Source organism: Drosophila subpulchrella, chromosome 3L, assembly GCF_014743375.2.
Source record: "Drosophila subpulchrella strain 33 F10 #4 breed RU33 chromosome 3L, RU_Dsub_v1.1 Primary Assembly, whole genome shotgun sequence".
Lineage (NCBI taxonomy): Eukaryota > Metazoa > Arthropoda > Insecta > Diptera > Drosophilidae > Drosophila > Drosophila subpulchrella.
In genome coordinates this window covers 23,238,442-23,263,308 of record NC_050612.1, presented here as the reverse complement: position 1 = coordinate 23,263,308, position 24,867 = coordinate 23,238,442, and the positions used below count along the sequence as shown (strand labels likewise).

General features: G+C 42.0%; 7 protein-coding genes across 8 annotated transcripts; 4 read left to right on the top strand and 3 right to left on the bottom strand.

The window, feature by feature from the left end:
* Window positions 1–403: 403 nt before the first annotated feature.
* Window positions 404–2,516, top strand: LOC119554489 (serine protease 1). The gene is made up of 2 exons (XM_037865420.1): window positions 404–690; window positions 1,920–2,516. The coding sequence occupies exons 1-2, from the start codon at window positions 431–433 to the stop codon at window positions 2,482–2,484; spliced, it is 825 nt and encodes a 274-aa protein (XP_037721348.1). The 5' UTR covers window positions 404–430; the 3' UTR covers window positions 2,485–2,516.
* LOC119554497 (60S ribosomal protein L15-like) lies at window positions 787–1,522 on the bottom strand. The gene has a single exon (XM_037865430.1). It carries the CDS (start codon window positions 1,458–1,460, stop codon window positions 858–860), a length of 603 nt encoding a protein of 200 aa, XP_037721358.1. The 5' UTR covers window positions 1,461–1,522; the 3' UTR covers window positions 787–857.
* A 2,760-nt stretch (window positions 2,517–5,276) lies between the features above and the next one.
* On the bottom strand, window positions 5,277–6,104 carry LOC119554496 (serine protease 1). The gene has a single exon (XM_037865428.1). It carries the CDS (start codon window positions 6,093–6,095, stop codon window positions 5,307–5,309), a length of 789 nt encoding a protein of 262 aa, XP_037721356.1. The 5' UTR covers window positions 6,096–6,104; the 3' UTR covers window positions 5,277–5,306.
* A 980-nt stretch (window positions 6,105–7,084) lies between these two features.
* LOC119554488 (protein tantalus) lies at window positions 7,085–8,665 on the top strand. 2 transcript variants are annotated; one of them, XM_037865419.1, is made up of 3 exons: window positions 7,085–7,340; window positions 7,528–7,568; window positions 7,622–8,665. In XM_037865419.1, the coding sequence occupies exons 1-3, from the start codon at window positions 7,323–7,325 to the stop codon at window positions 8,460–8,462; spliced, it is 900 nt and encodes a 299-aa protein (XP_037721347.1). In that variant the 5' UTR covers window positions 7,085–7,322; the 3' UTR covers window positions 8,463–8,665. The 2 variants fall into 2 exon arrangements, with proteins under 2 accessions (XP_037721347.1, XP_037721346.1); XM_037865418.1 differs by having other exon boundaries at window positions 7,467–7,568.
* Window positions 8,666–12,269: 3,604 nt separating this feature from the next.
* LOC119555625 (chymotrypsin BI) lies at window positions 12,270–13,968 on the top strand. The gene is made up of 3 exons (XM_037867146.1): window positions 12,270–12,855; window positions 12,915–13,090; window positions 13,317–13,968. Exons 1-3 carry the CDS (start codon window positions 12,332–12,334, stop codon window positions 13,946–13,948), a joined length of 1,332 nt encoding a protein of 443 aa, XP_037723074.1. The 5' UTR covers window positions 12,270–12,331; the 3' UTR covers window positions 13,949–13,968.
* LOC119555627 (brachyurin) lies at window positions 13,934–15,536 on the bottom strand. Its single transcript, XM_037867148.1, has 3 exons — window positions 15,049–15,536; window positions 14,893–14,991; window positions 13,934–14,301 (listed from the first exon to the last, which is right to left on the bottom strand). The coding sequence occupies exons 1-3, from the start codon at window positions 15,506–15,508 to the stop codon at window positions 13,988–13,990; spliced, it is 873 nt and encodes a 290-aa protein (XP_037723076.1). The 5' UTR covers window positions 15,509–15,536; the 3' UTR covers window positions 13,934–13,987.
* Window positions 15,537–19,076: 3,540 nt separating this feature from the next.
* LOC119555623 (organic cation transporter protein) lies at window positions 19,077–24,617 on the top strand. Its single transcript, XM_037867143.1, has 3 exons — window positions 19,077–19,620; window positions 22,420–22,862; window positions 23,289–24,617. The coding sequence occupies exons 1-3, from the start codon at window positions 19,238–19,240 to the stop codon at window positions 24,437–24,439; spliced, it is 1,977 nt and encodes a 658-aa protein (XP_037723071.1). The 5' UTR covers window positions 19,077–19,237; the 3' UTR covers window positions 24,440–24,617.
* The last annotated feature ends 250 nt before the right edge of the window (window positions 24,618–24,867 follow it).

The window sequence follows — 24,867 nt, the reverse complement described above, 5'->3', positions numbered from 1 at the left end:
AAGTTCTGCATGTCAGCCAAAGTCGTCCATTTGGCGGAGGCAAAATGGCACTGCCGTCATTTAGCGAAATCTATGCTTATCACTTATCAGTTATCAGTTATCACTCGAGTGGGCGACGTCTGCCGCCTGTTCGCCTGTGAAGTGCGTTTAATTGAAAGCCTGCGGCGTGTAATCTCTCTTTGATAACAGCAGATAGTTTTTTTCTGTCTTCGCTCAATCAAAGCCGATAAGTAGCACTACATCCTCTCGGGCCGAAATAAAAAATAATAGAATTAAATAAGGAAAAGCCAAGAATGATAAGGAATTTCAAGCGCATAAACAGAAATGACTTGGCCGGAATACAAGAGGGCCGGCCACAGATAACCGGGCCCAATGAATGGTATATAAGAGCCAGTGTGTCCAGTGGAGAATCATTCGTTCTTCGACCATCATGAAAGTGCTCGTTGTCTTCGCTTTGGCCCTGGCCACCGCCTCCGCCGGTCTGCTGCCCCAGCAGATGCCCGTCCACCCCCGTGACCTGCCCGCCGTGACCTCGATCGAGGGTCGCATCACCAACGGCAAGACCGCCACCGCCGGCCAGTTCCCCTACCAGGTGGGACTCAGCTTCGCCAGCACCAGCGGCAGCTGGTGGTGCGGTGGTTCCGTCATCGACAACTCCTGGGTGCTGACCGCCGCCCACTGCACTGACGGGTGAGTTTGAAGATCCTTTAGGTATATACCTACCAGACCTTCAAAGGACTTTAGACATTTTAGTTGAGTATATAAAAACAGGTACAATTCCTTTTGCCGTGCCAGTTGTAGAATTATGATGCACGAAATCCTTTATTCAACCGATAGTAGATAGTAGGCTTTCCAAACTATCGTTTTCTGGGCACTTGCTCACGGTTCTTGCGCTTCCAGGCAGCACGCCTAGATCCACCCATAGTCTGAGAATATCTGTATCCCTTGCCAATGCCACGGGATCTTTTTCCAGCTGAAGTAAGACCACGCAATTCGCGATGCTTGCGGATCCAGTTGATTTTCGGATCACGGCGAATGGCACTGTGATGGGCGTCAATCAAGATTACCTCGTAGTACTTGTAAGCAGCATCTTGAGCAATCCAATACGAGTTCAGAACTCTAAGGCCACCCAGTCTACGGCCAACACGTTCCTCAGCAATAGACTGCAGACCACGATACGACTTCAGTTGGTTCACTCCATGACTCTTCGGCTTGCCGTAAGTGCAACCTTTTGGCACTGGACGCTTGCGGCCTCCACGGCGAACACGGATCCTATAGATCACGAACCCTGGCTTGGCACGGTATCCCAAACGCCTAGCCTTATCCGGACGAGTGGGTCTGGGTGAGCGATGCAGCTTGGCTAGTTGACGGTATTGCCAAACGCGAATACGCTGCAAGTATCGCATCACATCGCTCTGTTTCTTCCTGTAGAGTTCCTCCATGTAACGATAGGCCCCCATCTTAGAAAGTTAAATGACGTCTTGGTAGATATCCCAAAAACAAAAAAAGGATTGAGTTCTTTATCAAAGCCTTCTTGAAAGAAAGAAAAGCGTTTTACTTGTCATTCATTACATGACAATGAAAGTAAGCAGAATCTCTTAGAGATATTGATTAGCTAAGACCTCTTCCAGCATTGTTAAAATTTTAATTTTTCAAAAAAACTTTCCTAAAACTATATAAATATTGGAAAAAAAACATTTCTGTAGATAAAGTACTTCACTCAAAATAGTATACGCCACGAATTTTACAAATTTCGAATAATACCTATAGAAAAAATTACAATTTTTTCATTTAGTTAATTAACTTTATTAGATAATTTGATTAAATTTATAGAAAAAATCCCAGCAGGCTTTCGATATAAATATATAGCCATAGAGATATAAATTTCTGTTTTTACAATGTCTATCTTCCCGCTGCAGTGCCTCCTCTGTGACCATCTACTACGGCGCCACCATCCGCACCAGCGCCAAGCTGACCCAGACCGTCGCCAGCTCCAACTTCATCCAGCACGCCAGCTACAACTCGGTTGTGTTGAGGAACGACATCTCCCTGATCAAGACCCCCTCCGTCTCCTTCAGCAGCGACATCCAGAAGGTTGTGCTGCCCGCCATCGCCAGCTCCTACTCGACCTACGCCGGACAGCAGGCCATCGCCTCCGGATGGGGCAAGACCTCTGACGCCGCCTCCGCCGTGGCCAACACCCTGCAGTACGAGACCTTCGAAGTGGTGTCCGTCGCCACCTGCCAGAGCACCTACGGCGCTCTGATCGCCACCTCCAAGGTGATCTGCATTGCCACCCCCAACAAGACCTCCACCTGCAACGGCGACTCCGGCGGCCCCCTGGTCCTGTCCAGCAACAAGGAACTCATCGGTGTCACCTCCTTCGTGTCCAGCGCTGGCTGCGAGTCCGGCGCCCCTGCTGGCTTCACCCGTGTGACCAGCTACTTGGACTGGATCAAGGAGAACTCCGGTGTCACCAACTAAGCACCTTTCAAATAAAAACGATTATTGACCTACACCAAGTGGTTTGCTTTTTGGGGGAATCATCATGATACGCATAAGACTGTATGTGGTTTGATTATCAACAAGTAACAAAAACATCTTTTAACAAGGTAAGAGATGTAAGAGCCATCATTCAACTCATTAACATTTTGTTTTTAATTACAAAGTTTTAATAATAATAAAAAGCTCTAATTTATTAGTTTTTAGTTCTTTCGGTAGCATACTTTTCGGCTTAAAAAGTATTTTCATACGTACTTATTTAAGACTTGAATTTTTGAAGGATACCATAAATCAAACCCATATCGGAATCCGATAACTCAAGTTATGGAATCTAGAAGTGGAGTTTTGGGTTCCCATTCTGAAGGCCCTTCGGAATATTGGAAAAAACGAACATGAAAATGGGTTAAATTTCTGATCCTCTCCAGCAAGATAGATTTTAATGAAGAATACTAGAAAATTTAACCACAAATTCAGGGAGGTATTCCACGTCTATATCGGGATCAAATAACTCAAGTTATGGAATTTAGAAGTACAGTTTTGGGTTCCCATATGAAAACCCTGGATATTACGGAAAAATCTGACATGAAAATGGGTTCAAAATGTGACCCTCTTTTAGAATAAATATTTAAATGCAGAAAGTTAGGAAATTCAACAACAAATTCATAGAGGTATCCCACGTCAAAATCGGAATCCAAGAACTCAAGTTATGGAATTTAGAAGTGCAGTTTTGGGTTCCCATATGAAAACACTGGATATTACGGAAAAATCTGACATGAAAATGGGTTAAAAATGTGACCCTCTTTTACAATAAATATTTGAATGCAGAAAGTTAGGGAATTCAACCACAAATTCATAGAGGTATCCCACGTCTAAATCGGAATCCAAGGACTCAAGTTATGGAATTTAGAAGTGCAGTTTTTGGATCCCATATGAAAACCCTGGGAATTACGGAAAAATCTGACATGAAAATGGGTTCAAAATGTGACCCTCTTTTACAATAAATATTTGAATGCAGAAAGTTAGGGAATTCAACCACAAATTCATAGAGGTATCCCACGTCTAAATCGGAATCCAAGGACTCAAGTTATGGAATTTAGAAGTGCAGTTTTTGCTTTTTGGGGGAATCATCATGATACGCATAAGACTGTATGTGGTTTGATTATCAACAAGTAACAAAAACATCTTTTAACAAGGTAAGAGATGTAAGAGCCATCATTCAACTCATTAACATTTTGTTTTTAATTACAAAGTTTTAATAATAATAAAAAGCTCTAATTTATTAGTTTTTAGTTCTTTCGGTAGCATACTTTTCGGCTTAAAAAGTATTTTCATACGTACTTATTTAAGACTTGAATTTTTGAAGGATACCATAAATCAAACCCATATCGGAATCCGATAACTCAAGTTATGGAATCTAGAAGTGGAGTTTTGGGTTCCCATTCTGAAGGCCCTTCGGAATATTTGAAAAAACGAACATGAAAATGGGTTAAATTTCTGATCCTCTCCAGCAAGATAGATTTTAATGAAGAATACTAGAAAATTTAACCACAAATTCAGGGAGGTATTCCACGTCTATATCGGGATCAAATAACTCAAGTTATGGAATTTAGAAGTACAGTTTTGGGTTCCCATATGAAAACCCTGGATATTACGGAAAAATCTGACATGAAAATGGGTTCAAAATGTGACCCTCTTTTAGAATAAATATTTAAATGCAGAAAGTTAGGAAATTCAACAACAAATTCATAGAGGTATCCCACGTCAAAATCGGAATCCAAGAACTCAAGTTATGGAATTTAGAAGTGCAGTTTTGGGTTCCCATATGAAAACACTGGATATTACGGAAAAATCTGACATGAAAATGGGTTAAAAATGTGACCCTCTTTTACAATAAATATTTGAATGCAGAAAGTTAGGGAATTCAACCACAAATTCATAGAGGTATCCCACGTCTAAATCGGAATCCAAGGACTCAAGTTATGGAATTTAGAAGTGCAGTTTTTGGTTCCCATATGAAAACCCTGGGAATTACGGAAAAATCTGACATGAAAATGGGTTCAAAATGTGACCCTCTTTTACAATAAATATTTGAATGCAGAAAGTTAGGGAATTCAACCACAAATTCATAGAGGTATCCCACGTCTAAATCGGAATCCAAGGACTCAAGTTATGGAATTTAGAAGTGCAGTTTTTGGTTCCCATATGAAAACACTGGGAATTACGGAAAAATCTGACATGAAAATGGGTTCAAAATGTGACCCTCTTTTACAATAAATATTCGAATGCAGAGAGTTAGGGAATTCAACCACATATTCATAGAGGTATCCCACGTCAAAATCGGAATCCAAGAACTCAAGTTATGCCATTTAGATGTGCAGTTTTAGGTTCCCAATCTGAAAACTATGGGAATTACGGAAAAATCTGACATGAAAATGGGTTCAAAATGTGACCCTCTTTTACAATAAATATTTAAATGCAAAAAGTTAGGGAATTCAGCCACAAATTCATAGAGGTATCCCACGTCTAAATCGGAATCCAAGAACTTATGTTATAGAATTTAGAAGTGCAGTTTTGGGTTCCCAGTCTGAATGCTATGGGAATTACGGGAAAATCTTACAAGAAAATGGATTAAAAATGTGACCCTCGTTTAAAATAAAAACTATAATTTGGAATATTAGAGAATTTAACCACAAACTCATAGAGGTATCCCACGTCTGCATCGGGATCCAACAACTCAAGAAGTGTGGATTTTGCCCAAGCCAAAGATTATTAAATTTTCTGCAAAAGTTTATTTGGTAATCTTTTTAGTAAGAGATGCCAGTGTTGTCGCGGATCCAGTCCAGGTAGCTGGTGACGCGCACCATTCCCTTGGGACCGTTGGAGAGGCAGCCGGCGGAGGAGCCGAAGGACACGATGCCCACCTGGCGGTTGCCGTCGTGGAGGACCAGAGGGCCACCGGAGTCGCCGCTGCAGGTGCCCTTGTTCTCGGGCGTGGGGATGCAGATGAGGTCGCCGGAGAAGTCGCCGTAGTAGTTCTCGCACACCGAGTTCTCGCCGATTTGGACGTCCACGCAGTTCAGGTACTCAGAGACGCCGCTGTCGTCGGAGGTCTTGCCCCAGCCGGAAACCAGAGCCCACCAACCCTGGTAGTTGTTGTAGCGATCGTTGTAGCTGGGCAGCTCCACCTTGTTGACCAGCGACCAGAAGTCGACGTGGGGCGTGCGGATCAGGGAGATATCTCCGGATCCGTGCTCGATGAAGTCGTTGCGGGACACCCAGTGGGTGTACTGGGCCTGCAGGCGCCACAGGGCTCCGTAGTAGATGGTCACCGACTCCATGCCGTCGGTGCAGTGCTTGGCAGTCATGACCCAGGTGTTGCCGATGATGGAGCCGCCGCACCAGGTGCCACCGCCGTTCTTACTGAAGGCCAGGCCCACGATGTAGGGCACCTTGCCCTCGTAGGCAGGGTAACCCATGGTGATGCGACCCTCGATCGAGGTCTTGCCCACGGGCACATCCTTCCAGAAGACTGGCCTCTCAAACGCCGAGACGGAGGCAATCACGCCGAGGAACAGAACCGCGAGAACCTTCATTTTCCTTAAGCTTAGCACACTTAATGAGTCCAAACCAACAGTCGCGTCGTTTTTATAGAGTTTTATTCAACCGGAAACGAAATAATCTGCTGGGAGCGTAATTTACAACATCCTGATAAGGGGGGTCTTGATATGTCTACCGAGTAAAACCATCTTGACGAAATCTTGCGAATGAAATTGGCAAATTTGATAAGATTTAACAGTATCTTTCAAGCGAAGCTTGTCAAAGGTGGGGATTTATTGTGACCATAAAATATTTATTGTATTGCCTCAAATATGGAAATAAATCTTGCATATTAGCGAGTATTGCTAAACGTACTGAAAACGTAATTGTTTACATTTTAAAATTACTTCAGCTATAAATTATAATATAAAAACAATGAATTTTAAATTGGATTTTATATTAATCTTCCTGAGAGCTCTGAAAACATTATACAAATCTCTTCCTCACAGTTTTATTCCTTTTTCCCAATGTTTATTTAATTTTTTTTTTCTACTTACTATTTGCGCGCAATTTAAAGGAAATATAATCTAACGGAAATGTTTTTTAACTGATTTTCAAATTATTGCGTGGGAAGAATACGTTTAGTTTTTTCTCCCCAAGGAACGGTCACTCTAAATGTATAATGTATATAATACCCTGGACACCGACCACCGGTTAGAGTCCTAGAGTTAATCCTCCAAAATTTGAGACTTAGATCTAGGACTCTAACCGCTGTATCGATAGTTAGCGAGAACACGAATAATAATATAATAAATTTAAATTTAAAAATTAAAACCGTTAATAGTGCTAAACCGAAAATCGCAATGAATCTTAACAGTATTTTTAAGCTACAGTAAACAATCTTTAAAATGAACTGAATTTGAGTAAAATATCGATAGGTAACTGATTTTCCAGCGTGACCGTTTCTATTAATTTTGGTATACTGAAATGGTTAGAATGGTATTTTTTAAGAGCCGAACGGTATATCTTATCGATAATTCCGCGGACACCCTGACCATCAAGCTGTTTATTTTATAAAAACTTAATTATTTGCAATTAATTTGTATGCATTGAAGGACACCGAAAAGGCACAGCACGTTCCTTATTCCAAAGGGTATAAGGCAACTCCTGGCTGCGCTAGATTTATCCAGGATTAGCTGTTCGCCAAGCAATTACCCCCCGGAGCGAAAGGGATCTGCCTTTTCAGACAGACGCCTCCAGAGAAAGGGCTCCAAAACAAGGAAATGAGCGATTTGGGAAAGGTAAGTAAACTAAAGACTGCCTTTACCTCCCTGGGATCTTCAACTTTAGTTACATATGCAAAAAAAAAAGCACCACTCTCTAAGATCTGTATGTATGTATTAAGGTCTCTTTTGTTATAATTTCAGGTATGATTTCTAGATTCCAAGGGAAATAATAATGGATAACATTGTTTACGATTTTGCCAAGATCACTTTTCAACCGAAGGAGGTGGTATTCACGGGAAATAGGTATGTGCTAGTAGTAGACCTTTTCGGAACCCCTCCTAAACCCCAATTTTCAGGTCATCCACTGGCTCGAATCTCTCGTGGCGACTGAAGGAGATGGCCATGTCGGACATGGAGGAGATGCAGGACACATCCGAGCCAATAGCCACACCCGAATCCGATGGCGATGTCAGCAGTGCATCCCAGGACTCCGACGATGTGGACTCGCAACTGAGTCGCTGCGAGGATAATGACGACGACAGCGATTGCATCAGTGGGTCCTCCAGTCACAGTTCCCATTTCGGGGCTCGGGCGGGCGTGGCTCGTCGCCGGATGCCGGCCAGGGTGTCCAAGGACAACTTCAACCGGGTATGCAGTGCCATCATGAAGCCCGTCAAGAAGAAGCAGCGGAAGGAGCTGAATACCAATGCCCAGACGCTCAAGAGCATCGAGAAGATATACACCAGCAAGCGAATGAAGAAGTTCACGCCCACCAATCTGGAGACAATCTTCGAGGAGCCCAGCGACGAGAATGCCGCCGATGCGGAGGACGACAGCGAGGAGTGCTCCATAAGCAGCCAAGTCAAGGTCGTCAAGATGTGGGGTCGCAAACTCCGCCGGGCCATATCCTTCAGCGATGGCCTGAACAAGAACAAGATCCTGTCAAAGAGACGCCGCCAGAAGGTGAAGAAGACATTTGGCAAGCGCTTTGCGCTCAAGAAAATCTCAATGACCGAGTTTCACGACCGTCTGAACAAAAGTTTCGATAGTGCCATGCTCGAGGGCGATGATGGTGAGGCGGGTGGGTCGGGGGAAACCCCCGAGATCCCCAAGACATCGATGACCATGGAGGATATACAGCTGCCGGCCATGAGCAGCCCACACCAGTTCCTCATGCAACCGGCGGGCTTTGAGTAGACAGACTGAATGATTCAACGCGCACCACATAATTATTCATTGCATTATTACTAAAAAAAAACAATTGTACTGATAGCAACTATGAAGCTAGGATTTACGTTCGTTTGGCTTACTTCACGCCGTAGTCCTAAGCCCCCATCAAAGTTATATGTGTGTAAATAGCATGTAGAAGAAAATAAATTAGAGCTAAACCTAAAACTAAACTTATCCAGCCATAGAATACGATTCTGTGCCTAGCCATTAAGCGTATAAATAAAGGTTGAAAATACATATCCATCCACTGCCGTTCGAGAATGCGATTAAGTTGACCAAGTAGGGACTCTCACGATTCGAAGGTTTTGATTTACAATTCTAATTTGTATGAAGAATGCCTCGGCCTAATTTTCGAACTCGATTATTAAACTGTTTCTTAATCTAAACATATTTATCATTATAATTTTTTAAATATAAATACATACATCTAAAAATCTATTTAAAATTTTTGTTTACTTATTGTCAAATTATGTAATCTGAATATCCAGCAGTTATTCCTTAAAATGTCAAGGATGTCTGCGGTTTCGTAGTGTTTTTGAGTACATTTATAAAGAGTCAAGTCCTCTGTTTCTTGAACTCCACCTTCATGCCAATGCCATGATGTAACGTGCCATAAAGTGCAATTGGGGGCGGTGAATAGTGCGCTAACAAGGAACACTAATAAATAAATATAAACCAAATCGAATGCGAAACGGAAGCGCAACGCACCGAGGTGGCCAAAAGTCTGGACGGATTGTGCGAGCCGGGTGGCTTTCAAGCCCAATTATTTAACGGCCGCCGCGTGATTAGCAAGTGCAATAAAATGCAGTAACAAAAACGCGCCCATTATTAATGAGTGCAACATGCAACGGGGAGCGATTATGCAGCGAGTATATATAGTTAAAAGTTATAGACACAGATATAGACGCACCACCGCACGATATCGGACTGGCGCTGGCGGTGGGGGAGGGGGTCGAGGTGGGTGGTGGTGCGGCGGCGAGGTGGTGCATTTGCATAATCATGTTGTTGTGCCTCGCTGTTGTTGCAGCCTCATTACATTCGGCTTCATTTTGATTCGATCCAAGACAATCCAATCCGATCCGATTTGATTCCATTCGATTTGATCATACATATCACATTGGTGAGCGCGAGACGATTTGATTTATTTGCTTCGCTAGGCACACAGACCGCAGTAATTTCCTAAATCGACAACAATGGCCAGGTAACAGAAATACTTTCAACACCAAATAAAGCTGATTATCCCGGTCGGCGGCAGGCGGTGCACGAATTAATTAAATTAACAACACATACATATTTTATGCTGCATTTCATTTCCTGCTAAGAATTCTGCGCATGCCAGCCGCTGCTGCATGCAACCGAATGGCAAACTGTTAATTTGTTTATGAGCCACGGGCAGGTGTCCGCCCCCAACGCCCTTCCCTCGAGCCACCCCAATCTGCCCTGGCAATAACCTTGAGCTCTGCAGTGCACAGTAGACGGTTGAGTTTGAGTCCCCAAAGTCAGATTATCTATCCACCTGGAGCAACTGTGGCTGAAGAAGACGAACACCACAGTCAAGTCTCGCGAACTTGGAAAATTGTTAAGAAACAGATTCATAAATATTTAAGCAGAAGTGATAAGGTCTGGCACATCTCAAGTGTAATAGAAAATAAAGTTTTTTCCAAATTTTGTAATAAAATATCTTTAATGAACGTCAAAAATATTTTTAAATTTAAAAACTATTTGATATAAGTATTATTGTTTATTTTAAAATATTAATAAGAAACTACCATATATTAACACACACAGGAAAAATATGTGTTAGGATCAACTTGATATTCACAGGTAAAGTTTATCCTTGAATAATCTAAAAAGATATGGAAATATAATTCTTTGTTCTTTTTTTTGAAAATAGATGGGGGATTAAAGTCTCAACGGAATATATTTTAAGAACATCATTATAATCATACCAACCAGAAAAATGCCTTTAATTACGATTTTTAACTTTAACTGAATAAGAAATTATTAACATATATTTAATTCTTAATATCAAATATAATGTATTAACATATTAACAATCAGGTAGTACTTACAGTTAAGATTAGTTTCCAATAAAATGGAATTAAGCTGGTATACAAGTTGTAGTGAGATAGAATTAATAATAATGTAAACAAACAGAGTTGACCTTAATAAGAAATTATTTTTTGTAAATTGAAAAGGTGTTTGATGAAGTAAAAAAAAAGGTTTTGTTAGGAGAAGTTTGACTGTAATGTAATCAAAGATATCGCAACTGAGGGTGAAGATGGAGCAGAGGTGGCATGCAAATATAAGTGTAACAACTTGTGTTATTGTTTTTCACTTACGGCAACCCAGCCGCCAGAGCTTTTTTCTCAATGAAAGACTCTTCTCTCCACTCAGCCACCAAAGCCGAAATAAAAACCCGATCGCGAATGCATAATGAAGATGGAGCCAAAGCGAGAAGTGAGTGAAGTGGGGAGTGATGTAATAGCGCCAAAGCGGGCGGATAACTAGAGTTACAGCTTCGCATTCAATTTAAATGGCAAAACCACAAGGCACCGACCGAGATCCACGATGAAATGTGGCCTATGCGGCACACATCTCCGTTATCAAAGTAAAATGCGGACCAAGCAGCGATCGAGGCAAAGGGCGGATTCCGACTGAAAGGCGACAGTTCCTCAATGGATGGAGAAGACTCACATCGAAAAAGAGAGATCGCCGATCGAGAGCGGCACTAATCAGAGGCAAATTAAGCCAAATTGATGCAACTGCATTTGTGCCCGGCCAACTGAAATGCAGCCAAATAGATGAAATAATTAAGGCGGCGCGCAATTTCAGCGCTGGCAAAAGAGTTTATAAAAATGCTTGGCAACCTGCGCGCCGGCGCAGTGGCTAACAAGACGCGAAGAAAGCAGTACTGGCTACTGGCGACTGGCGACTGGCGGAGATTACGACGCGCATTGCGATTACAGCTGATGTTTTAAGCGGTGAAGTGACCAGCAACCAGCGCAACGGCTTTTCGAAACGGGAAAACAAAAGTGACCAGTGGGTGAACGGGTGGCAGGAGGCGCGGTGGCGGAAGTGGGTTAAAAGAGGAAGCAAGGAAGTCAAGGAAGTCCAGCGAGCAAAAGGAAAGCAGTTTCGGTGATCAAGGAAGCAGTGCAAGAACCGGAAAAGCAGTCTAGCACCTCAAAGGGGTAGGAATCCACCCTAGAAAACTGAAAAGCCGGACCGAAATGAATTTATAAAGGAGAAAGCAGTCTGAGAATATTACAAAATAAAGGACCTATTATATACAGTCCCTAAAAAACACTCATGAAACTTAAAATATGTTTAGAAAGTGAGCAAACTTTAGTAAAAGAACTTTACATCTTCAAAGAATCAATCAATAGATTACAAGGATTCATTGAATTGTAGGTTAAAATATAAAAAAGTGCTAAGAAAACTAAAGGTGGCCAAGTCCTTTAGGAAGTGATTAAAGTAAACAGGAAAATCAAGCTCCTTTAAACCGCTAAAACAAATTAGAGGACTTAGTGAAGCTAAGTTTAAAATTTTCAAATTTATTTGTATTTTTTTTTATAAGAAGATACTAAAATATCAATTAGAAATTTAAAACAGGCTCAGTATCTTGTGAGTACACCATACCAAGCAGTTTTAGAACCCACGGAAGCAGCTCGGGCCCCGGAAGCAAGCAGTTTTAGAATCCCCGCATTCAGCTAAACAGGAAACCATGCAAAGGAAACACAGTTAGCAGTGAAAGCAGTCTAATCACCATAAGTGCCAGCAATTGCACTCGCAATTAAAAATTAAATGCGTGCGCGAACAGAGCAACAAAGCCAATGTCCAAACAATCTGCAAGTGCAAGTGCCACGCTGCTGCTGCTCATTTGGCTCACATGGCTGACGATGCACTGCACCGCGCTGGACTGGCAGCAGGTTAAGCCGATGTACCTGGTGTCCATGTACCCGGGCCCCATGGGTCTGTCCACCTCCTCGTCCTCCCCCTTTTCCTCATCCTCATCATCCTCCTCCCTGGAACTCGATGCGGAAATGAGCGCCAGCAATGTGGACAGTCGTCGCATTAAGGGAATGGGTCTGGACCTGGATGTGGGTGGTTTCAGCGAAGAGGATCTGGAGGATCGGGAACCACTCGTCCTCAATCTGGAGACCACACCGCTGCTGGAGAAGATGCTGCCCGAGGGTGCCATGGCCATGGACCGCATCTTTGGCGGCGATGTAGGCAACCCCCACTGTTTTCCCTACCAGGTGGGAATGCTGCTCCAAAGACCCAAGGGTCTGTACTGGTGTGGCGGCTCTCTGATCTCCGATAAGCATGTCATCACCGCCGCCCACTGCGTGGATATGTAGGAATGGTAAGAGATTGAATGGGGAACCAATCTGCTCATGGGTGTTTGTCTTGCAGGGCTAAAAGGGCTCTGGTCTTCCTCGGAGCCAATGAAATCAAGAACGCCAAGGAGAAGGGCCAGGTGCGACTGATGGTGCCCAGCGAGAACTTCCAAATCTATCCCACCTGGAATCCAAAGAGGTTGAAGGATGACATTGCCCTGGTCAGATTGCCTCATGCCGTCAGCTTTAATGGTGAGTTGGGTTGAATAAAATCGATGTTTTTTGTAGAAATATGGAGAAGTTTTTAAGGTGTCTTAAAGTGTAAGCTACCTTTAGACATTTAACAAGCCCAATTCCATCATTACAAAAGCCTTTATCATACGCTAGATTATATTATCTAAGTTATCATCGCTTCTTATCGTTAATTTATACACAATTTTATACAATTTTGTATGAACTACATGTCCTGTCCTTTCAGATCGCATCCATCCCATCCAACTGCCAAAGAGGCACTACGAGTACCGCAGTTTCAAGAACAAACTAGCCATCGCCTCCGGATGGGGCCGATATGCCACCGGAGTCCATGCCATCAGCAATGTGCTGCGCTATGTGCAACTGCAGATAATCGATGGACGGACCTGCAAGTCCAACTTCCCGCTATCCTATCGCGGTACAAATATATGCACCAGTGGCCGGAATGCCCGCTCCACCTGCAATGGGGATTCGGGAGGACCCTTGGTTCTCCAAAGGCGGCACTCGAAGAAGAGGGTCCTCGTGGGAATCACCTCCTTCGGCAGCATCTACGGCTGCGATCGTGGCTATCCGGCGGCCTTCACCAAAGTGGCCTCATATTTGGATTGGATCAGTGATGAGACTGGAGTCAGTTCCCATCAGGATACCACGGAGGCGATATTCTTCGATCAGTATGTAAGGGACTATGGAAAGCCGCGACAAAGTCGCCGGCTGGAGACAGAGGAGCAGCCGCACGACGATGTGCCCGATGAACTAGACGTCCATCCCAGACCCTCCTCCGAAGAGGACATCTCCGAGGATGTCAGACCGCGGACACGGTCACGCCCGCACTCCGAACACGAGTTCTATTTCTTGTAATCCAAAAATAAACTTTTATTTTAAGCAAAAAATCAACGCTTAGTTGCTGCCGTAGTTGACCAAACCGGTCTTGGCCTCGATCCAGTCCAGGTAGGAGGTGACGCGGGTGAACACACCGGGCCATCCCACCTCGCAGCCAAGGGCGATTCCGAAGGAGGTGAGTCCGATCAGGGTGCTGTCGTCCTTGAGGATCAGAGGACCGCCGGAGTCGCCGTTGCAGGTGGAGATGCCGCCGGTGGTCTTGATGCAGATGTTGGTGCTGGCGACCAGGCCGAAGTACCAGGGGGAGCAGCCGCTGTTGTTCATGATTGGGACCTCGGCGTACTGCAGGATATCGGTGGCTCCGGTAGCAGCTGTGGGGAAAATAAGGGAAGAGGTATAAGAATAGTTCTAAAAAGTTTATAATATCTAGGGCTAGGTTAAGTCCATAGTTATTTTACGCCTTGGGAAATAATGGGTTGTCTTTTAATAATAATATAGGAAAGTTACCAAAATTAGCTTATTCAGTCAAATTAAATTTATATAATAAGTCAGGAATGCTAAGGCAATTATAACAAATAAGATTAGATTTCCTAAAATCAATTTGAAATCAAATTTGAAGTGGTTTTTCTGTATAGATTTAAAAGATTAGAAATACTTGACTAGGGTTTTTCGCTTCGTCAATATAAAATGTTAATAAAGTGACATTTCTAGGAATGATTTCAGTTAACAAAAAATAAGTATTAGAAGTTAACCAATTCGATTTTACATAAAATATTTAAATAATAATGATGGTAAGGTACTGAATTGGGTGTGAAGTAGTATCAATTTCTCTATTATAAGACATGTCTAAGTGACACTGACTTTTCTTGAGGTCTTAAACTTTCCCGTTGTATTATGACAGCCTAACTTTCTCTATTTTACACTTAAAACTCTCAATTTGTAAAAGTATAAAGGTCACTTACAGTCGCTGATCTTGCCCCATCCGGAGGCAATGGCCGTCTCACCGCCGTAGGTGGCGTAGCTGTCGGACTTCACGGGCAGGTTGACGGGCTGGATGTACTCTGTGATATACGGAGAGTACTTTAGAACCTTTTCTTATGAACATCAGAAATACCCACTGTTGAACTCGATGGGAACGGGCAACTTGATCAGCGAGATATCGTTGGTGATGGTATCGGCGATCCAGTTCTCGTGCACGATCACATGCTTCTTCTCCACGAAGATGATCTGCTGGCCCTCCTCCTTGGGGTTGGTGCGATCGTGGGCGCCCAGGTAGACATCCACACCGGTGGTCAAGCTGTCCGTGCAATGGGCGGCAGTGATGACCCAGCGGTTGCTGATGATGCTGCCTCCGCACCAGGCAGCTCCTCCGGTGATGTACAGGAGTAGTCCCACCTGGTGGGGGAACTGGTTGGGCTCGGCCAACTGACCTCCGGTAATCCTTCCGCCGGGCAGAGTCTCGCCATGGACCTTGGGCATCGGGGTCTCGATGTTCAGGTTCTTCACCGACTGCCAGTCGACAGCCTGGGCCCCAAGGATGGCGGCCAAAAGCACAACCGAAGCGCAAGCGAATTTCATTTTGATCACAACTGAGTTGTTCCCCAAGAATGGGGGCACTTTTATACGGATTTCAATGGGCTCGGGGGTATCATAATTCATAGACTATCTTTGGTGGATTGCCCATTCTGGAATTAACCGAGGTGATTTATAATCGTCTATTGGCCACTACTGATAGAGGCGATGCTACTTCTTAGCGATAAGCAAGTATTGGCAATACAGCGCAATCATGGCAAGATTAATCAGTTCGTAGTTGACTTATCTAGGGCACTGATGACGATTCCATGGGAATTAAGCATTAACAGTTCGTACCTTTTAAAAAATATCAATATAATAGAAATTTTGGGAATTCATTCTTTGTTTTGAAGTAAAGCAAGTTCAATTTTTCCATGTTCTTATTGACGAAAACCATTTTAGATAATCCCAATCGTAATATCTTCGCAAAGCCTTATCTCGAATACTAGTATTGGCGGCGATAGTAAAAACGCGACATCGATTACCAAAGGGGTTAGTGATTTAATTGCATAATTTATAGAGCCGCCAGTCATAATTCTCCCGGTCTAAACTGCGATGTGCCTATGATATGAGTAAACAGCCTGATCGTACGTGCGAACTTCCTGACGACTCATTATGATGTCATGACAGCCGATGCACTTCCCTCAATTCAATTAAAAGGTTCGGTATTTTCAAAACAACATCCAAACTTAATTAAAGCGTAATACTTATGGAATCAAATGAAAATAAAATAAGTAACAAAAAGCTTAAACAAAAGCGGAGAACTAAGCGAGACATGAATCAAAACGGAAATGGATTTATTGCAACAATTTTTGTTTGCTCAACTGAAGGTCGTCTTAAAGTTGAGCGAGTCCAAACAAAAGCCGTCACAACAATCCCGTCGAGACGAAGTCTAACCAGCTGCAAGTTCACAGAGAAGAGTCACAGAGGGTCCCATAGAAGGACAGATTTACCCAATTAATTAGCACAGCTTTCTAAAAATTATACAATTCAAATGACACCTGCCATGTGCTCGTGTAGGCACACATAAAACCGAATTACCCATATGACACTATCTCGCTATAAATCTAATCCATAGACGTTCTATTAGCTCCCCAACAATCGTTGATAGATACATTTAGCGAAGTTGAAATATAAAATGGCAAAAGTCCTTGAAGCAGGCCCAAAGCAGAGCTAATTAAAGCATTAAATGCGTAGCAAACTATTAAATTGTAATAAAAAAAAAGCAAAAACACATAGCTAAATAAATGAATTCAAAACAAACAGGGTGTGAAGCATGTTTCACAGGTTCGACGACCTGAATACACTTAGTGGCTTATATAATGTACCTTATTTATAAAGACAAAAACTTTTTAGAATTAGAAAAGGTTTTCTTAAAAATATCTATATATTTTTAAGCGCGCGTTAAATATATTGTTTACTTTATAATCGTAACTTTACAGAATGATTGATCCAATTTCATTTGTAATCCATAAGTCCACATGACAAAAATATCTTAATCCAAATGCACGACAAACTCCTAATCTTATTTATGTTACATACACTTAGCAAGAGTATAATAAAAATGTAATTTATTAAGCGAGATTAAACTGGTTTAAAGCGGCAGCGGTCAAGAGAACAATATTTTTGTGTGCACTTGTAATGAGAAGCGAAATTATTTGATATGGGTGCGACTTCATAATTAATATAAATGCATACATGCGCCGTCGCCCCCGCCATGTAACATGCGTATCTTAAATTGAACACACGAACATTTGTGAATAAATAAGATAAAAAGGCATAAACACATCAAAATATTAATTTAACAGTTAAGTCCTGAATAAAATATATGTATCCTTCTAATTGCATACACGAATGAATATAAGACAGAAGATAATCGTATGCAAGCATTAAATTTCGAATGAGTTCAAAATTAAGATGAGGTGTAAATCTTTCAAAAGTGTGTCCCTAAAAGGAATATCAGAATAAGGAAAGCTCGAGTATAAGTAGTCCGAAAAAGACGAAGATGCTTATAAATAAGATAAGCAAAGTTGTATATATGGAAATACTTTTTTTTTGATAATTCAAGATGCAGTACAAGATATTTGTTTTTCGTATTTTTGTGAAATTCTTTTTTATGAATTAAGACATGGGTGTTAATAAACAGGCTTTATCAAAAAATGTTTAAATTAAAGACTAGTTGTTTGTTCCTCACAAGGATTTTTCTTTCACCTGCAATCTCAAAATGGGAAACGTGTTTAACTCATCAATTAACGTAAATATGTTAATGGATACAAAAAACAGAGAATTCAAAAGTAAAACAATATTTTTCTGGAAAAGTAATTTTCCATTGTTAATTACTTTTTTTAAATCACTGAAATTCAGAATAGGACTTCATATAAAAAAGTTTTGCGTTTTTATTTGGTCAACTATGCACACGAATTATTATATATATGTTAATTAATAGAATAAAACAAAACATGTCTTAATAAAAAAATAATACAAATTTAAAAAATACACTTTTAAGGTCAATTAGTTATGGAAAAGTACTGTCCTAATAAACAAATATAATATCAAGAAATTGTGAAATTCGTATTACAAAGATGTTAATAAATAAGATCAACTTGTACACAATAATAAAAAGGTATTACCTAGATTCATTCTGGAAATGTGAAGATCATGTTAGGTTTTTCTTTTCAAACGTTTCGCAAATTATGAGCTCATGTAAATATGTTAATAAGAAAGGTAAACTATAAATAAATTCCGCACAATAATAAACGCTTAAATAAATTAATGATAATTGAAAACACAAATTTGTACTGGAAAATGAAACTCAAATAAAAAAAAAATGGCTCTCAATTAAAAATATAATAATGCTTCAATAAATATAGGAAATAATGAGCAAGCACGTGATAACAATTATATAAATGAACTGTTAAGCTCAAATAAATTGCAGTCATGTCTTTGAAGGCTAAGTAAGGCTCCCCAACTCCCTCAATCTTCAGATCACGCAAACTCGTTTTGTTAGATGGCTTGATCCGAAGTCGAGTTTAATCCCCTCGCTGCTCAATTTATGAATGGGCTGTGACGTATTTATAAATATAACAAATAACAAATACTTTTTGCTAATTTCCTCAATCTGCCCAAGTGTTTTGGGCATGAATCACGCCTGAAGGGGGCTATTAATAAAATCGGGTACCAGCTGCTCCCAAAAGATGTGCACCGGCACCTTCCCAACTCCTGGGAGTCATGGATCGCCTCGGCAGGCTTAAAAATAAGTAACCAAGAGCTCTTAACACAAAATGCCGCCATAAGATCTGGCAGGCGATATGATCGTTTGGGGCTCGCCAGAGCCGATTCAGAGCCGATTCAGAATACCGATCCGAGGACTAACCGGTTTGCCAGCTGTGTGAACCAGGCGACGAACAGCTGCTCAGCTGCTAAACTTTCGCTGACGGCGGTCTCTTGTTCTTGGCAGCAGCACAGCACAAGTGCAGCGGCTCAAACCCCAAACCCCCAAAACCCCAGAGCCGAGCTTCTTGGCCCGAGCTCATATAAAAACGGCTTTTGGCGCGCGTGCTCAGTCAGTTGCAGATTCGAAACGGAAACGCGCGCGTGCGCCGCAATCGAATTCGATCAAGTATTTGGATTTCAAATTGGATTTTTTCGCCGTTTCGGTCAAGTTCTGAATCACTTGGAGTGACACACATAAGGCAAGGTCGCGGACTACCACATCGCCCCGTAAAGTCAATAAATATGGAAGGCCAGGCCAAGCAAGCGTACTTCGTCAATGAGGCATTTACCCACGAAGAACCTCCCCAAGGTGGAGGTGGAGGCGACACGCTGCATCGCCGGAAAAGTGGTGGCAACAAAGAACTCCAGCTGGATGTGGGTGGCTTCAAGAAGGGTCAGGATGCGACAGGTGGATCCAATGATCCACCGCCACCCAGCATGGACTTTGATGACATACTCCCCCTGATCGGGGAGTTTGGAAGATATCAAAAGTTGCTGTTCATCTGCATGATACCCTTCTCGTTCTTCGTGGCCTTCGTGTACTTTTCGCAAATATTTCTCACCTTGATACCCGAACAGCATTGGTGTCATGTTCCCGAGCTGGACGCCTTGGATGTGGAGGCCAGGTGAGTTCGGCTTGGTTTGAAGAAAATCTCTGGGGGTTTCCCTCGAAAATCTAAGAAGTCAAGGAAAATTGCAAGACAAGGCAACTTCAACTCCATGGTTCGGTTATGGCATCCGCAGTTGAGTGCACCTTAGCTCGGCAATTCACGTAATGTGCCCATAAATATTCAAATGTGTTGTGTATTATAATGATCGTAGTTGATTGGTGGCCAGCAAACCATACTGTGTGTAAAGTGCAGTAGTCATAGACGTCGCCTGAAGTGCTAAACTATAATGAAGACTTTGTGGCTATTGAAATGATCATGAATCTATTAGCGGTCAACGCGTTTCAGAACTTTATGATTGCCCACAGCTGTGGGTGCTAAATAACAATAATGACTAAATTAAAGTCAGTTGCGGTATGCGGTATTGATCACATCGATTATTCAATATAGGGGCTCTAAAATTAACATCTTATATGGTTATCACAGAGTGTAAAACGTAAAACAAGCTACTAAAGGTTCATAAAATTATTGAATTTTTCATTCAGTCAAATATCTATATCTAGAGTAAACATTCAAATTAAAAAAGAAAAGAACATACAAAGAATAAAAATATTTATGACTCATTAAAAATAATTATTCTTTTGGGTACTTATGACTAAAATTAGAGTAATAATAAGTCATAATTTGATTTTGAGCTGCTTTAAATAACTCCTACTCAAGTAAAACAAAGTTCAAGGTCTCAAAAGAGTTCAATAATTTCAAAGAAATTCAACAAGATAAGCAAACATAGCAAATCATACCGAGAGTATAAAGGTTTAACAAATAATGGCAATTATATAATTTCCAACAATCTATTCAAACAATCCCCATCCGGAAGTACTATCATTGTGCGTAAATGGCAATCTGAAATATGCGGTTCCGTTTTAACTTTCACAAAAAAGCAATTGATCGATCACTATAACTAACAACCAATAGTACCAATCACCTTGGAATCGAAAGGCTAAGGCTAATACCGGTTAAGCCTGCCACTTTGTGAGTGTGAGCGTGCTAAACTAAACTGGATAATTCCAAATTATAAGAATTGGCCACGCGAAAAGATTTGGCCCGCTTTAACCCCCCAACCCCCAAAATTCTCGATTCTACTAGTCAAATTATATAAAGTATTTGCAAAGTCTAAAAACCGTGCAGCGCGATTTGAATTGAAAACGAAAAACGAATGAAACGTAACGAAAACGAGTGTTCTGACCAAAGTCATTAGAGCCAAGTTGGCATAGAACGGCCAGTCGGGACGACCTTGGGCCATGATTGGGTTTTCCAGTCAGAGCGGCGGCTTAATAAGGCAAAGAACCTTACTGCGAAAAACGTTCATCTGGATAATTGCCGAACTGCCCGCCGCCCAGTGGCAAGGAGAGTGTTTTCCACCGACAAGGTGGATAAAGTGGGTGGTGGGGTGACCAGGTGGGTTGGTGGGCCACTTGGGGCAGTTAGATAAGCCAGGTTGGCCGGCCAAATTGTTTAATTAGCAGCAGCGCAGCGTGAACGTTGCGACAACGCAGCAGGTAGCAGCAGCAGCAAAACACAGGTAGCAACAACAACCATCATCAAGACTAATGTTGTGTGGCGGCGATGATGTGAGACCGCCGACTTTACTATGGTCAACTGCCTAGGCTAACGAATTTTAAACACTCTTTTAAAGGGTAAGACTAAGCTTCCTTAAAAACCACTCACTCAAAAGGCTCTTTCCAAAAAGTATTAGAGAGGAACATTTTAAAATCTGATTTACAGGAAACTTAAAAATTTGTTCTCAAATTAATTTGGGTTTGAATTGAGCTGAAAGATCTGAGTAATACCTACTTACATTATACATATAAACATTTGAAGAAATATTTAATAGTAATGTTTTAAACTCTTAGATGGTCTATCTCAATCAAACATCTAAACTGTGGTATTTGTTTACTATTTTAAGGATGTTAGCTCATAAAATTATAATCTTATAGGAACATACCCATTTAAGTATTACTAAAACAGTTTTACTATCTATCTATAGTATCTACTGCACACACATTACTTACTTAATAAAATTGTCAGTCTTCGTATGCCTAGCCGATTATGCAAATAAAAACGATTAATGTCAAAGACTGCTCTCGGTATAATATGATAATTGATTTTTTATGAGCGATGAAGCTTTATACATTTTTTGAATTCATTTATAAATTAAACGCAGCTGATGACATTATAAAACCAAGAATGAGGTTTAAATTGACTTAGGTAATGGTATCAAAAGGTCGTAGAGTTCCATTACATATAACAACATCAATTATACGGTAATAATTTAATTGGCCTGTAACGTGGGAAAATAGGATGCAGCAGTGAATATGCAAATCCTAATAAAAGTAGGGCTATGGTTTTTGAAAAGAACTGTGTTTTGATATAATATAAAACTTTATATTTTACGTGGGTTTTTATATTTTCCGCATAACCACATCCATCATAATATCACAGCAATCAATCTTGTTAGTACACCAAATGCAAACACTTTAAACCAACCCAAAATGGACAGTTAAAGCGTATCCGAAAACGTTTCAGTCGCAACCGCATTTTCGAGTGCCCCTCAAGATCATGATAATTAAGTTGTCTCGCGTACATACTCATTTCAAGATATATGTACTTCTGTTGGCTGTTTGTGTGCTCGGTGCAGAAGTGTTGGCCATGGCTTAGAGCGTCTGAGAACTGGAGACAATTCCACACGCCTGACCCTGGATGAGTTAATTGCATAGACCGAAAGATAACCCCCATTTTTCCACCTCTCGTTCCCAGACTGGCGCTTTCCATACCCATGACCAAGGGGGAGTACAACAATTGTTACATGTACGACGTCAACTACACGGAGATACTGGCCCAGGGCAAGGTGATGGCCGATCCCAAGTGGCCGCAGGTCAAGTGTCGCCACGGCTGGTCATATAACTTCACGGAGATCCCCTACTCGACGGTGGCCACCGAACAGAATTGGGTGTGCGACGACGCCGCCCTGCCCACCTACGCCCAGTCCATATTCTTCCTGGGCGCCATCGTGGGTGGACTCCTCTTCGGTTGGGTGGCGGATCGATTCGGTCGCATTCCCGCCCTAATTGGGACCAATATGATGGGACTCCTGGCCGGAGTGGGCACTGCGTTTGTCAGCAACTTCTGGCAGTTTGCAGCCATGCGATTCTTTGTGGGTTTCGCCTTCGACAACTGCTTCACCATGATGTACATTTTGGGTGAGTTATAGATCTATATCTAAATTGTATATTAATCTTAGGCGCTATTAGGCTTATATTCTATCAGGAAGTAAAAAATTAAGTATAATAATCATACAAAAGAGGTAAGCTATTATAGATTTGAAGGGAAATATGTTAATTGATGAATAATTGGCAATGAGTCACTTCAGGAACAAAGTTAGTTCTTACGCTTTGGATAGAAATTTACTAAGTATTCTTTGTCTTTTACTAAAATACAATTGGCATCAACATGGCTAGATCGACTTGTTTTATGACTTTTAACTAATGGTAGTTTCCAAATAACATACGAACACCTTTCTTTAAAAAGATATCTGTCTAACATAGATAAGTGTTTAATTAAGGTCACAAACCGATACCAAACGATAAACTAAATTAATTGTTTGCTATCTGTTTTTTGCTCCACAGTTCTCGAGTACGTTGGTCCCAAGTACCGCACCTTTGTGGCCAACATGTCCATAGCTATATTCTTCACTGGTGCCGCCTGCCTTCTTCCCTGGATTGCGTACTTCTTGGCTGATTGGAAACTACTGGCCATCGCGACCTCCGCCCCGCTTCTGCTGGCCATATTCACCCCGTTTGTGGTGCCAGAATCAGCTCGTTGGTTGGTCTCCCAGGGAAAAGTGGACAAGGCCATTGGAATCCTGAAGAAACTTGAGAAGGGAAATGGTCGTCAGGTGCCCCCTCAAACATATCAGATTTTCGCAGACAGCTGCAAGAGGATGAGGGAACAGGAGGCCCAGAATGGCAGTTACTCCGTACTGGATCTTTTCAAGTCACCGCGATTGCGACGAACCACATTGCTGCTTATTGTTATCTGGATGGCTATATCTCTGGTTTTCGACGGACATGTAAGGAATGTGGGTTCCCTGGGACTGGACATCTTCTTCACCTTCACATTGGCTTGCTTCACGGAACTGCCTGCAGATACTCTCCTTACGGTGATCCTGGATCGTTTTGGTCGCCGCTGGCTGGCCTGCAGCTCCATGGTCCTCAGTGGAGTGTTCAGTCTGTTGGCCACTGTGGTGCCCGTTGGCATTTACTCAGCTGCCTTGGCCATTATGGGTCGGTTTTTTGTGAACATCAGCTACAATATTGGCCTCCAGTGGGCGGCGGAGGTGCTGCCAACAGTGGTTAGGGCCCAAGCTGTGGCCTTCATCCACATAATGGGCTATGTGGCCAGCATCATTGCTCCGTTTGTGGTTTATCTGGCCAACATTTCCCAGGCCTTACCACTAATCATCCTGGGAATTTTGGGAATCATTGGTGGTCTGCTGGCGTTGCTTCTTCCGGAGACTCTTAATCATGTACTACCACAAACCCTAAGCGATGGTGAGGAGTTTGGACGTGGACAGAGCATTTGGGACTTCCCCTGTTTGGCCAAACAGGTGGACGACGATGAGGATGAGAAGAGGAACGCCGACGTGGAGGAGGTGCGATCTCAGGCATTTGTGAGGGGAACCCAGACGGGCGCATCCTTGAATGCATCTACGGGTGGCGAACTGAGATCCAGCATCCTGCGCAGATCGACCAAGTCTCGCAATTCCACGAAGCTGTAAAGGATCAGCTCTATAACTAACTATTAGGTAGCTAATTGTTATAGCAGCCAATAATCTGTAGCTCTGCCTTGCATTTGTAGCATCATGTAGCCTCTAAGTGTCGTTATAGACATTTGTGATACTAGAAATAAGAAATTCTATACGCCTCTCAATAAAGTCAACAATTTCAGCAACATAAGTTTGAATATGTCTCTTAAATTATTTAAAAACATTTTATTGTCTGGTAAATAATGGGTAAAGTTCATGTAGATGAGATCCCGGGTTGCAAACCGGAAAGGTAGTATTAATTTAGCTTCGAACCCACAGCCCATCGTCAAAAATTTACGCGCGCACACCTCCAGATCTCTTTTTAATTACTCCAAATAATTATTATGGGTTACAAGATAGCAATAAAGTCATGCAGTGCTCCCAGTATGTCCTACAAAATT